This window comes from Protopterus annectens, chromosome 3.part1 (assembly GCF_019279795.1).
Source record: "Protopterus annectens isolate FY-2018-M chromosome 3.part1, PAN1.0, whole genome shotgun sequence".
In the NCBI taxonomy this organism is placed as follows: domain Eukaryota; kingdom Metazoa; phylum Chordata; order Ceratodontiformes; family Protopteridae; genus Protopterus; species Protopterus annectens.
In genome coordinates this window covers 633,119,405-633,132,504 of record NC_056732.1, presented here as the reverse complement: position 1 = coordinate 633,132,504, position 13,100 = coordinate 633,119,405, and the positions used below count along the sequence as shown (strand labels likewise).

At 41.3% G+C, this 13,100-nt stretch overlaps 1 protein-coding gene across 2 annotated transcripts in view; it reads left to right on the top strand.

Annotated features, from left to right (window-relative positions):
* RBFA (ribosome binding factor A) overlaps positions 1-13,100 on the top strand; it is a 508,328-nt gene that overhangs the window by 263,710 nt on the left and 231,518 nt on the right. For both annotated transcript variants that reach the window (XM_044067015.1, XM_044067014.1), the window contains exon 4: positions 6,194-6,306. In XM_044067015.1, coding sequence (XP_043922950.1) covers positions 6,194-6,306 — 113 coding nt within the window. The remainder of the gene's footprint in view (positions 1-6,193; positions 6,307-13,100) is intronic.

Sequence of the window (13,100 nt, the reverse complement as noted above, 5' to 3'; positions counted from 1 at the left end):
AAAATGTCTAGCTCAATGCAAACTGTACGGCTTTCACATATTTCCATATTTGGATAACTTATTTATCTTTGCAGTGTATTTATCCAGATGTTGAGTATTTAAATTGGGTTATGTCTTTTCTGACCATTCTGAGCTTCCAGGTAAATGTTACAGAAATCTTCCATGCCTCTGTCTCACAGGATTGTGTTTCTAGGTTGCCATCTAGATACCCATCTTTGAGAGGCTTTTCTGAAAAAAAGACAAGGTAGGTTTTTACCTTGAAGTTTTCCTGAATTTCTCCAATCAGTTTCAGAATTGTGCAAGTGAATTTCCGGTTAAATGCATGGAGCCCACATTTGCACTCTCTGAATTATCAAATTTCAGGTTTGGAATTTCTAAAAGGGGAATTGCATTGGTAGAGACAGCAAATTCAACTAAATCCAGGTCTCCCCTTCTCTTTGCAGAACTAAGCCAATCTCTCTCACCAAGGACACTTCATATTTTGTTTGAGAAGTAGTCTCCATGACGGTAAAGGTGTAAAGCCTGTGGAGTTAAAGACAGATCAAAGGATGTCATTGTAAAAGATGTTGGCTGTGATCCATGCCTTGAAGTCTTTTCTTGATCTATGGTCACCAGGACCTCTATAAGTGATTGCAGACAATATCAATTATGTGGTTTATAAACAAGCATGGAGGTACAAGGTCATACCCCCTTTTCAGGCTGGCTATGTTTTGGAAGGTAACTCTACAGCATTTCTTCTAGTATCTTGCATTACAATAAAGCAAAATGTAGTGGTAGACAAGCTGGCCAGGATCAGGGCAGACCCTCATGAATGGGAATTGAATGAGAGAGCCTTCCAGGAACTGATCCAGTTGTAGAGAACACCTCATATAGATCTGTTCACCTTCTTTCAAAATAGACAACTAAACATGTTCTACACCAAGGCATCTTGCAAACAAACCTAGAAGACATATAAAATCCATTCCCATAAATGGGAATGCTCCTTTATGCATTTCTACCCTTTCCACTGATATCGATTGTAATTCTAAAAATTCAGAAGGATTCTCCAAACCATCATTGTTGTGATTCCCTTTTGGCACAGGCAACATTGGTTCTGTTTTCTTATGGAATTGTCAAGGGCAATTACTATGAGCTTCCTCACAGACTGGATCAACTCGCACAATAAGGAGGGAGTTTGATGCATCCCAATCTCAGTCAGCTTCAGCTGATGAGATTCAATATCGATACCTTTTAGGCACTTATTTTATGAGGATGTGCAGTAGATACTAAAGGGAGCAAGAAAACCTGCTACTAGAAAATTATATATTGGCAAGTGGAAGAGCTTTTCTAGCTGATGTTTAGTCAATATCCGGGACCTATCAGGGGTTTTAGTCCACTGGTGCGCAAATAGTTGTGTGAGTTAATGTCTTCTGGCCTGTCTTACTCCTCTATAAAGGTTGATCTTGTAGCAATTTCATCATGTCTGCCCATTGATCTTTCTCTTCCTTTTCTGTTTGTTGTAAAACAGTTTCTGAAGTGTTTTACACCTGGGACCTCCTCACAAACAGATTGCTGTTCCTTGCAATCTCAGCTCTGGGCTAGAAGAGTTGACTACATCACTGTTTGAACCTGCTTATCAGGCTGATTTAAGATTCTTAACTTTAAAAGTGATGGTCATCACTCTGACTCTCTGACTTCTGCAAGAAGTGTATCTGTGTTGAGAACCATCTTGGTGGGTGAACCCTGCCTCATATTTCACAGAGATAGGGTCACGTTTAGAACAAACCCCTCTTTTAAGCCCAAAGTATTTTGAGTTTATTTTGAATCAAGCCATTAGTGTCCCAGTTTTCTACCCAGAACCTGAAAACCCAGGAAAAAGGATTCTGCATATTCTGAATGTGCATATGCAGCTCAAATAATATCTAAGTCTTTAAAAAGGTTAATCTGGTATTTGTTTCTTATCATAGGGCAAAGAAGGGACATCCTGTGCCTAAACAGGCAATTTATAGGTGGTTGCCCTCAGTTGTTGCATTTTGTATATCCACCACAGCAAATCCATTCCAGGCAGTATAAAGGCACATTATACTAGAGCCTTGTCTTCACTGATGGCATACTGGAAAAAGAGTGGATTCTAGAACCATTCTAGAGGCAGCTGCGTTGTTTTCTTTACATTCTTTATATAAAGCATTACAAACTGGATTCTTTTTCTAGATCCAAGACAAGCTTTGTTTACTAGGTCCATTCTCCAGGGGCTCCTGGATCCGTATCCTTCCTCTCCCAGTTTGGATAGGCTATGGTAAACAACCCACAAAACCAAAGACTATGGCAAAAGTGTGAATGATGAACACAGTACAGTTGTCAAGTTGCACTCAACCATAACAATAGCTGTTCAAATTTCTCACTGCTGCAGCAGCACCCACCCTCCATTTCCCTACTCCTGTATTTAGTGTTTATGCATTGAATGCATTCAATATGCAGATGACTCAACTTTGTTATGCTCCGACACTTCACCTACAGAGTTGCAGATTCTATGCCAAAATACTTTTAACACAATTGAAAATTGGCTCCTTAACCGTCGTCTCATGTTAAATCCTAATAAAACCAAACTGCTGCTTTTCTCCTCCACTCAGGTCTGCCCCTGTAACCTTTACATTAAAATCCAACAACGGCACCATTATTTCCCCAGATTCCTTAACCAAACTGTTAGGAGTTGTAATAGATGTTAACCTTAAGTTTGATCTGCTTATCAATAAAACTATTAAAACAGTTAAAAAACTTGACCCACTATATAGGATCAAACCATTCCTAACGCCATTAGCCAGAACTGTAATTGCTCGTACACATCTACTCTCCACCCTCCTCTATGCTTCCCTTCTATTTACAAACCTCAGCAAAACTGACCTTAATAAATTTAATATACTTCAGATTAACCAACTAATAGTTGCACACAAGATCCTGTACCAACCAGATAATATACCTGTACTTAAAAACCTCATCACCCCATACAGTAACCTTAGCGCACTTCGTTCATCTGAAAGACTACTAGTTCAAACTCTCAAATCCAACAACACAGCCTGTAAATCTCTATTTGCTAACTCTGTTGGCAAAACTTGGAATTCTCTTCCTGCTAATCTTATGTCTGAACTATCTCTACCTCAATTCAAAAAAAGTCTGATTCAGTACTTTAAAAACAATGGCTATGTCATTGTCCTAATCCAGACTATTTATTTATTTATTTTACATTTGTTTACTGGGATAGTCCAACTGGATACATGTTCATTTTCAGAGAAGGTCCGGGGAGAAAAGCTTCAAATAGACAAACTTACATAGCTTACACAAGAAGTTAGATAACATTAGAAAATATAAAACAAAGTGATTATGTACAATGGTTTAGTAATGTTCCCTAGTAGGGACTCACAATTCTCATGGACAGACACAAAACCCTACACTAAACCGTACATACACTACTAGCTATCCACTTACCTTAACCCAACCCTAACCCTAAGGTCCGTAACTACCGCACACTCACCTTACCCACTCTGTAACCCTAAAGTCCATATCGCACACTCACCTTACCCGCTCGCCAACCCTAAAGTCCCTGTCGCACACTCACCTTACCCGCTCCCTAACCCTAAGGTCCCTGTCGCACACTCACCTTCGTTCGCACACTTACCTTAACCTGGTCCGTAACCTTCACTCCACAGTCGAGGAAATAGCGAAGCTGCAGAAACGGCCCACGGAATACTTTCCCTAGGAAAGTATTCGATATTTTGCAGCTTCGCTATATTCAACGTTCGATGCAAAGGGTTCGATATTAGTACATTTGAAGTAGTAATACTTCGATGTACTAATATAAACCCAATAAACCCACCTCAAACAGTAGACCCGTAACAAGCAGCGTACCCCAGGGTTCGGTCTTGCGGCATCTGTTATTTGGTATATACTTTTCTGAGGTGCAGGCCAAAACCAGTGGGTTATGGCTGACCAACTTTGCAGATGACTGCAAGCTGGGTGCTGTCATCAATTCTCCTAGTGATACTGACATCCTCCAAGAGGATCTCACTCAGACAAATGACTGGTGCCAGAAACATGGCCTCAAGCCGAATACCAAAAAATGCATCATCATCCCCTTTGGGGAGAGTGATGCCCCCACAAATTAAACATTAATAATAACGTCCCAGGCACGCAATCAGTCATGAGGGATTTGGGCACCTAGGTTGATGGCAACCTCACTTTTAACCACCATGTTGCTTCCATTGTACGGAAAGCCTTCTACATGGCCCACCTCATAAGTAAGGGTATCTCATCCAGGGACAAGGAGGTCATAACATCCCTGTATTCTTCCCTTATAAGGCCCATTATTGAGTAGAATGCCCCTTTTGGCATGTATCTTGCAAAGCACATGCAGCAGCTGGAGAGACCACAGAGGTTCCTCACCAAGAGAATGCAGGGCCTCAAACATCTACCCTACACAGGTTAAAAGCCCTATCCCTCTACTCAGTTTCATATAGACTCCTCAGAGGTGACCTCTGTCTGGCATACAGGGCGATCACGGACCCCACTTTGATGGGGACTGCTGCATATCCGCAAGTCACGCTCCACTCGAGTAACCCACACACACGGCCTCAATCTGGTCTGTGACATCAACAAGACTTGTTGGCGGGACAGATTTTTGTCCCAGAGAGTCTCCCATCTATGGAATTGACTCCCTTTCCACATCAAGCAGAGTACCTCTTTACCCCTTTTTAAGTGCAACCTGGATAACTGGATGGGAAACTGAAACTATACCCCTGGGATTCCACCCATGTCCCTGCTAGACAGGGACATTGGGTGCTGATTTGTCTAACCATGGGCTAAACTCTTGGCTAGGCTTATAAGGGCCTCAGGGCTAATAGCCTAGTAACCTCCTATGATCCTATAGTTCATCCTGTAGTGTCACAACATTTGTCAGCATATGACTTGTGCCCCAAACATGGAAGCTTCTAAAAATCCCTTATTGGAAAGGAAAAGAAAATTAAAAGTGAGCCCAGTCATCAAGCAGCCAATGAAGGTCCTCTTATAGACCAACTAAGCCAGTAAAAATGTATCCGTTACATGTGATGAATACTGTCATATGATTTTTCCTAAAAGAGTAATCCTTTACCAGTTATTACAGTTTGAATTAGTATTCTTTGAGATGGTCTTCTCACATTTAATAGGAAATACTCAAAAAATCAATACTATTAATTCATGAATTGTACAATACGTAGAAAGTACAAAAAAACAGAAATGCAGAGAATGAACCCTACTTAAGTGCATGTGAAATATTCTTTTTTTCAGAATCAGTGGAATTGTATGGGCTTTTCAGTGGGACATTTGAAAGAAGAAGAATATGTAATGTAAGAACACAGGATTTTGGAACATTTAGTAATGCTTCACTTAGATGCTGGCACCTCACATTATAGACAGATGCAATATTTTGTAGTTTTTAGTATTGTAGTAAATAGCATACCCCTCAACCTGCAGTCATTGAAAATAAGAACCGAGGCCCCTGAAAAATAGGTACATCGGGGTAAAAATATGTGCATCTAATTAGCATAAATATTGAATGCCAAATGGCCCATAACTCTTTCCACTTCCAGTATGAATGTGGAATACATCTCAGAAACACTTGTTTATAAAAAAAAAAAAAAAAACAGTGTTTAACAAAAACGGTGGAAAAATATAAGCACATTATCAAAGAGATGATGTAAAATCTTTAGACAGTAATGAACTGTATTGCAAAATTCTGCCACACAAGGCCATTTTTTTCTTCACCTGAAAAAGGGAGATGTCAGACACGTGTCCTTTTTTTTTAAATTGTTGGTGCCACTAGTATGTTGGTTATGTGGTATGGCTTTCTACATACTAGATTGCTTCAGAAATCACGTGATCAGTGGGATACAGAAAATTGTGTGGAGGTATAAATCAAGCCTGAAAATAGGTAGGTTCCTCCAAAATAGGGACAGTTGAAAGGTCTGGTACTTAGTGATCTTGGCAGTCCTGCTGACCAAATGTCTGTACTTAACCTGTTTTCAAGAAGGCAAATGAATATAACATAAGTATATGTATGCACACACACATACACACACATTTATATGTATGCATGTATACTTATATGTGAAGTAATATGTCAATACTTTCCTGAACTGTTTTGTGTACTTATGTTTTTATCTTTTTGAAATTGTCCTGAAAGGTTTCCCTTCCTGTGGATTTTTCAGCTTGTCGGGTGTACTGGAAAACATGTGGCTCAGTTGAGCAAGATCAATATGCCTGTGAAGTTTTGCAAAGGAGTGCTCCACGAATACGGTAATTGGATTATTACTCACTCCAAAATATCTGTATAAGCAACAGCATTTAGTGTTCATGTGTGAATAATGGCTTTCTAAGAGCTTCATCTCCAAACCTGATTATGTTTTACTCTTGTGATTGAAATAAGTGATATTGTAGCTCAGTATTTAACACCATGATCTGTCTGATTAGCATAGTTTTCATTTGCATTGTGAGTGTGCCTAAGAAAATCTCTTAACTTGATTGCTCCAGTTTGATATCTCCTGAAAAGCACACAAGTTGTATTCAGTTATGAAGCACATTTTGTGTGACTTTATTCTATGTTGCTAAAACACAGGTGCTACTTGGAATGCCTTACACTAGCTGGTAATATCAATCTGTACTTCATTTAAATTCCAGCCTTCTTTATATGTGATGTTCATTTTGTGATGGTTTTAAAATTATTGAAATTTTCAATTTGTACCTAGCATTAACAAAAACGTTTTTCTATTTTTATTAGGTTTATAGGAGGTTACTTGGCTATTGGCTCTAGGAACTTTATAAGTCTAACCATGCTATACTTTTCCCTTGTTGACCAAGTTGTATGGTCTATATTTGCAGCGGGAGTCTATGATCAGCACCAACCGCCCTTATCCAAGAGGGACAAAGGTGACACCCCTAGGGTAAATTTACAGTCTCCCATCCAGTTGTCTAAGTTGCATTTAAATAGGGTCATTGAGGAGCTCTGTTTTACGTGAATTGGGAGTTTGTTCTAGAGGAGTGGCAATCTCTGGGAGACGCATCTGTCTCTCCAGCATGTCCTGATAATGTTGCAGGCCTAGGTTAAAATCCCTAGAGTATGGTATGGGAGATCATTTATTAAAACACGTCTATTGTCCAGGCCTGTTTAACATCATTGTGGTTCTCCAGTTGTGACAAGCTTTTTTAACACTGTTCTTTAAAAAAAACTCTGAAAAGTTCCATCTGAACAAAAGCTCTAAATAGAGAGGAGCCTACAGGAAGAAATTGTTTAATTCTTCCCTGGTGCATATCACTCACTCATATTCAATACAGATATGTCCTTTTAAGAACTGTGCTGAAAACAAATAAGACCAAAATCCACAAACTGCTCTTTTGAGCATTAAATATTTGTTTCCTCTTCCGTAAAACAGGAAATGCAGTGTCTAACAGAATGTTTCTCTCTTGGCTTTAATGGGGTCTACCCCTTATTGCTTCAGCCTCTTATTAAGAACTACCATCTCCCTAAAGTGCATCCAGAATTATTTGCAAAATCATTATCCTTGATTGTAGTAGAGGGCATTCCTGCAGTGTTTTATTAAAAATAAAAATGTTTACCCATTAAAAAACGTGATAACTGCTTACTGATATTCTCCCCTTTTAAACTCCTAAATCTTGCAATACCCCACTTGGTTGTGTTTTTGTTTTTTTTTTTTTTTGTTTTTTTTTTGGTCCCCTGATGTGTGCTGTCCAGCTGGCCATAAGCTGCATGTCTTTTCCATTTTTACTGTTAGTATACCTGGTACAATCTCCAATGTTTGGAACCACAGTAGTGGAGGGTTTGGAAGGGGTGATGGAGTAGAGTAGCTGGCAGTGTCCCATACACTGCCCTAAACACCAGAAGGTTTTTTTGAATGCCCTAACTGTCCAGAGCTACTGATGTCATACACATTACTGCAAGTAATTCACAAGGGTAAGTGCCATATCACAGGCCGAAACTCCACTTTCCAGGTTGGCTGATTTAATAGTCAGGGCTGCATCCTTCTATGCCACTGAGCTGAAATGAAGCCTTTCTCTTCCTTGCTAGCAGACTAAGTCAAACAAGATGCATTTATAAACCTAGATGCCAATGTAGTGGGACTTACATTACTTTATAATAAACAATTCATGAGCAGCAATTCACGAGCAGCTGTTCCTTCAGTGTCTTAGGTTGTAGACAATGAAGATGATGCCCCCTCCTCTCTTAGGAACATATTGGACTGTTTCTATATCTTCATCTTCATCTTGCTAACAGGATAGTGATACTACAGCTTTTGTCAGATTGGTTGCTTGATGAAAATTGCCCTTACCACTTCTCCCCTACCCCACATACCTCCCATGCCAAAGTTTGATATCCTCCTCCTATTTTTCGTGTTTGTTTTCAGAACACTGTAAATGGACTCTTTGTCCATCTGTACCTATCATTAATATATAGAATACTCTTCTGCTGTGATTGATGTGAACATATTGCATTGTTGAAAACTGGCACAGTGCCGGAGTCTGTTGTATAGACATGGTTCACGCTATTGAGACCATCATGTTACATCAGCCTTTTAATGATAATGCTTAAAGACCTAAGTGCTAGAAACAGGTATTGTATAGCTGATTTTTGTCTTTCTGTATGCATTACTGCACACTATAGACATTACGTAACATACAGTTATGTATTCCTGTATTAATGATTTCACAGTTGGAGCTTATCACCTTGATATGTCTTCTATCAGTTTGTCATGGATCCCATGATCCACTCATACAAAACATAAAAAAGTTCAAGAATTTAAGGAGTAGGGCAGATTACAAATACAGAGAAGGCACAAACAAGATATCAAGGACCAGGCACTGAAATATTTCTTTGTAGTCTGTTTATGGTAACTGTGTCATATGTCATTCATAACAATATTTTTAGTAATTTGCTTCAGTGGCAGCAGTTTTCTTTGCCACAACACTTTGCTCCTTCATGCTTAGATTTCATAGCAGTTCCTGATGTTCATCGTGCATACAGCTGCAGTCATAACAGGGTTCTCCTGCCGTCAGGCGGGTCCTCGGTCGGCCGAATTCCAAAGTCTAGGTCCGGCGTCGGTTGTCGTCGCTTCTTCCCTGATGTCAGTGCGACAGGGGTATAAAGGAACCAGCCGATGCCATTTTCTCCAGTCTTTCTTGCCGCGCGGTGCCCGAAGCAAAAGCAGTTCGCAAGTGCCAGTCGGCCAGCTCTTGAAATTACGAAAATTTGGAAACCGAAGTCTTCTTGAAAGCTAAGTACCCCGTTGGGGAAACTTTTCTTGCCTCAGACCGATGTCAGACAAAGTTAATAATTGTATTTCATGTGGGAAGCAAATACCGCATAAGGATTTCCATTCCCTCTGTATACCTTGTTTAGGCCCAGACCACGACGTCTCGGTCTGTCGCTTTTGTGCTACATTCAACAAACGCACCATTATGCGTCGGGCGGAGTTCGCCCAGCATTATTTTGGAAAAACATTTAACTATATTATGTCATTCGATACTCCGACTCCAGTTTTATCTAAAAAACGCAAAGATAAGGACCGACACACGAGGTCCGCGGCCTCTACTGACACCACGCCAAAGCCGACTACACATGGTCCGGTTCTTCAGCGAGGCGCCTACGCAGCCCCTGACTACCGACGACACTTCATTGGTGGTGTCTCCTGTGCCCGAGGTCGCAGGCTCCTCGGCCCACACCCCGACTACAGACACCGAAGCCAATCCTGGTGTTGAACCTCAAAATGTGGATAGGTCTACCTCCACTCAAGGTGTCTTCAGACCTTCCTCTTCCTTTTCCATTAAGGCTTTCACTACGTCTAAAGCAGCCATGCATTCTAAGAGACAAGCTACACAGGGCCCATCTCCAGGCCAAATGCCTAAAAAATAGATGCTTAAAATGGCTGAGGATTTAATTTCTCTTATCAGGGGTTCTCAACCCCCACCGGACAAAAGGCCCAGAGTGGAGGAAGAATCCCCCTCCTCTGATCAGGGCTCCATTATTTCAGAGCACTCTGATGATCAGGAACATTCTTACTCCCCTTTTGAAGACTCTGATGCAGAGGAGTCCATTCCTTCTGTATCTCCCCCTGAGGATTATTCATTTGGGGAAACTTTGCATACCTTAAGGGAACACTTCCACTGGAAGGCCAGGATTATTCAGATTCCAAGAAAAGGCTTAGGGAATTTCTCTTGCTTCCTCAGCACAGGCCTCTGGCTATACCTCCTGTCTTGGACATCCTAGATGATGTTTACTCGGAGGCCTGCCTTAACCCAGATTCTCTGCCTCCAGCCCCAGTCAAGCCTGACAGGTACTACAGGGTTCCTGACTCACACCAATTTCTATACAAAAGCCATGCTGCTGACCCAGAAACCATCTCGCAGGGCCCCAAGGGAATTAAGGCCTCCACTGCTAAAAATCCATTACCTTCCGAGAGAGATTCCAGATCCTTAGAAAGGTGGGGAAAAAAGGTATATACCTTGGCTACCTTAACCATGAGGGCCTTAAACTGTCAGTTCCATATGCTAAAATACCAACACAACCTGAACAACCAGACTTGAAGGAGTTGCAGGATTTGATGCATAGTGCAGAACAATTGGGTAAGCATACCTTACAATGTGGTTTTGATGCTCTCGAGGCCTCATGTAGAGCTGCTGTTACAGGATCAGTCATACGTAGACATGCCTGGCTCAAGGAACAAACCTTGCCTGATCATGTCAAAGCTAAATTACTAGATGCCCCTCTACAAAAGGATGTATTATTTGGTGCTAATGCTGAGGAGGTATTAAGGAAAATGGAGGAAAAGGCTAAATCAATGCAAACTGTGAAAGATTTTCTACAGGTACAACCCCCACATTTCAGTAGAAATTGGCCTTCCAAAACTTGGACCTTTCCAGCCACAGACAGACCCCAAAGAGGCAGATACAGGCACCCGAGGGGCAGAGGACAATCCCAAGGATCGTTTAGAGGCAGACAATGGCAAGCTCCTACACAAAGAGGTGGTGAGGATAACTCGCAATCATTCAGAAAGCAAGCCCAATGACTTTCCCCTTTGCATGCCAAGCAAGACTCAAATGGCAGCACCCTTAGGAGGAAAACTGGCATTATTTTCAAAAAATTGGCATATTGTCACAAAAGACAAATGGATCCTGGACATTATAAACAGAGGCTACAGATTCCATTTTCACACCCTTCCAAAAATGAGAGGCATGCTAAACCTGCCACACAATCAAAGGGCAGAGGCACAAAGGCAAATTACAGATCTTATACACATGAAAGCTATTCAAGAGGTACCTACGCACGAACAAGGTCAAGGTTTTTATTCCAGACTATTCCTGGTACCAAGGAAGGGAAAAGATTGGAGACCTATATTGGACCTATCCATCCTAAACACTTTTTTAATCTTACCAAAATTCAAGATGCTCACATTACAGCAGCTTCTTCCCATGCTGGGCAAGGAGTCTTGGCTGGTAACATTGGACCTCAAGGAGGCATACCTGCATGTCCCAATCAGACAAAATTGCAGAAGATACCTCAGATTTCTTGCAGGTTCAACCCATTATCAATTCTCTGCATTGCCCTTTGGCTTATCTACTGCGCCCAGAGTATTCACAAAATGCCTGGCATCAGTAATTGCCTACTGCAGACTTCAAGGGATACAAATATACCCATATTTGGATGACTGCCTGATCCAAGCAGACAGCAAGCACATTCTTCTGAAACATCTGGCTTTTGTAATAAGGTTGTTGAATTCTCTAGGATACACAGTCAACAAAAAGAAATCAAGGCTAATACCCTCTCAGAAAATAATTTTCCTGGGTGCCAACTTGGACACAAACACCCAGATGGCCTACCTCACGCCAGAGAAGCAGGGGCATTGTTTTATTACACAAATTTATGTATTGCCTTCCTTTTGGGGGCACCTTACATCTGGGGCAAGAAAAACTGAAGAAAATGGCATCGGCTGGTTCCTTTATACCCCTGTCGCACTGACGTCAGGGAAGAAGCGACGACAACCGACGCCGGACCTAGACTTTGGAATTCGGCCGACCGAGGACCCGCCTGACGGCAGGAGAACCCTGTTATGACTGCAGCTGTATTAGCATTCGAACATCTACATTTATGGTAGGTACAAAACTGTACTTTATTTCACTGGGAAATATTAGCAGATGTTGTGCTATAGGTTTTGTCTCATCTTGACTAGCCTTTCATCTTATGCACTAGTAAACTTTTTATTCCCATGGATAGCGGAACTGCAGATGTTCATCTTTGTGTTCTCTGCTGCATTAGTGAAAACACTTAGGACGTCTGCTGAAGGGAAACCCAGTGCCCTTCCTGACTTCCAGAGCTTTTCACCCTTCTTCCTCCTCTTGGCTGGACAGATACCCTCCCACCTCCATTTCAGTATGTCTGTGATACATGAGGAGCATCTATCCTGACCATTTTTAATTATTTCTTGCCACAATATAGAACATTTGTGTCAATGTGAGTTCAGTCTCTGTTGGTGCAGCTTGGGTTCTTCAGTATTGATAAGTGCCCCATATGTGAAAAAACTTATGTTTTATATTATGTTTTGCTTGTCTGTTGGTAAGCAACTGTCAGGCATCAGGGATAGATTTCCATTCCTAAAGTTAGTGTATTACTTGCAGGAAGCCAATCACAGTCAAAGGCTTTCATACTTGATGTATGTTCTGTTTAAGGATAGAGCATGACATCACCTTCTGTCCTTGTGGTAGGTTCAACCAGCATGCCATCAAGTAGAGAATCAAATCTGTCCAGGACTGTCTGAACCTGAACAAGCTTCCCACTTTGTTCAGGGTGGCCATGGCATCAGCCAAATCTCCAGATGCCCACTTAAAAACATAAGGAGAAGGAGAATGAGGAGTACCCTGGCAAACATATCCATTCTGTCCAACAGCCACCTTAAGCTCAAGAGGATTGGTTCTGGTGAAACAGCTTTGCAGCTCCCAACTCCTGACACATATTTGTATCAAGACCTGTGGCAATGCTTCTCAAGAGATTGCCATGCTGTCTGATGATGGCACATTCTCCAAAG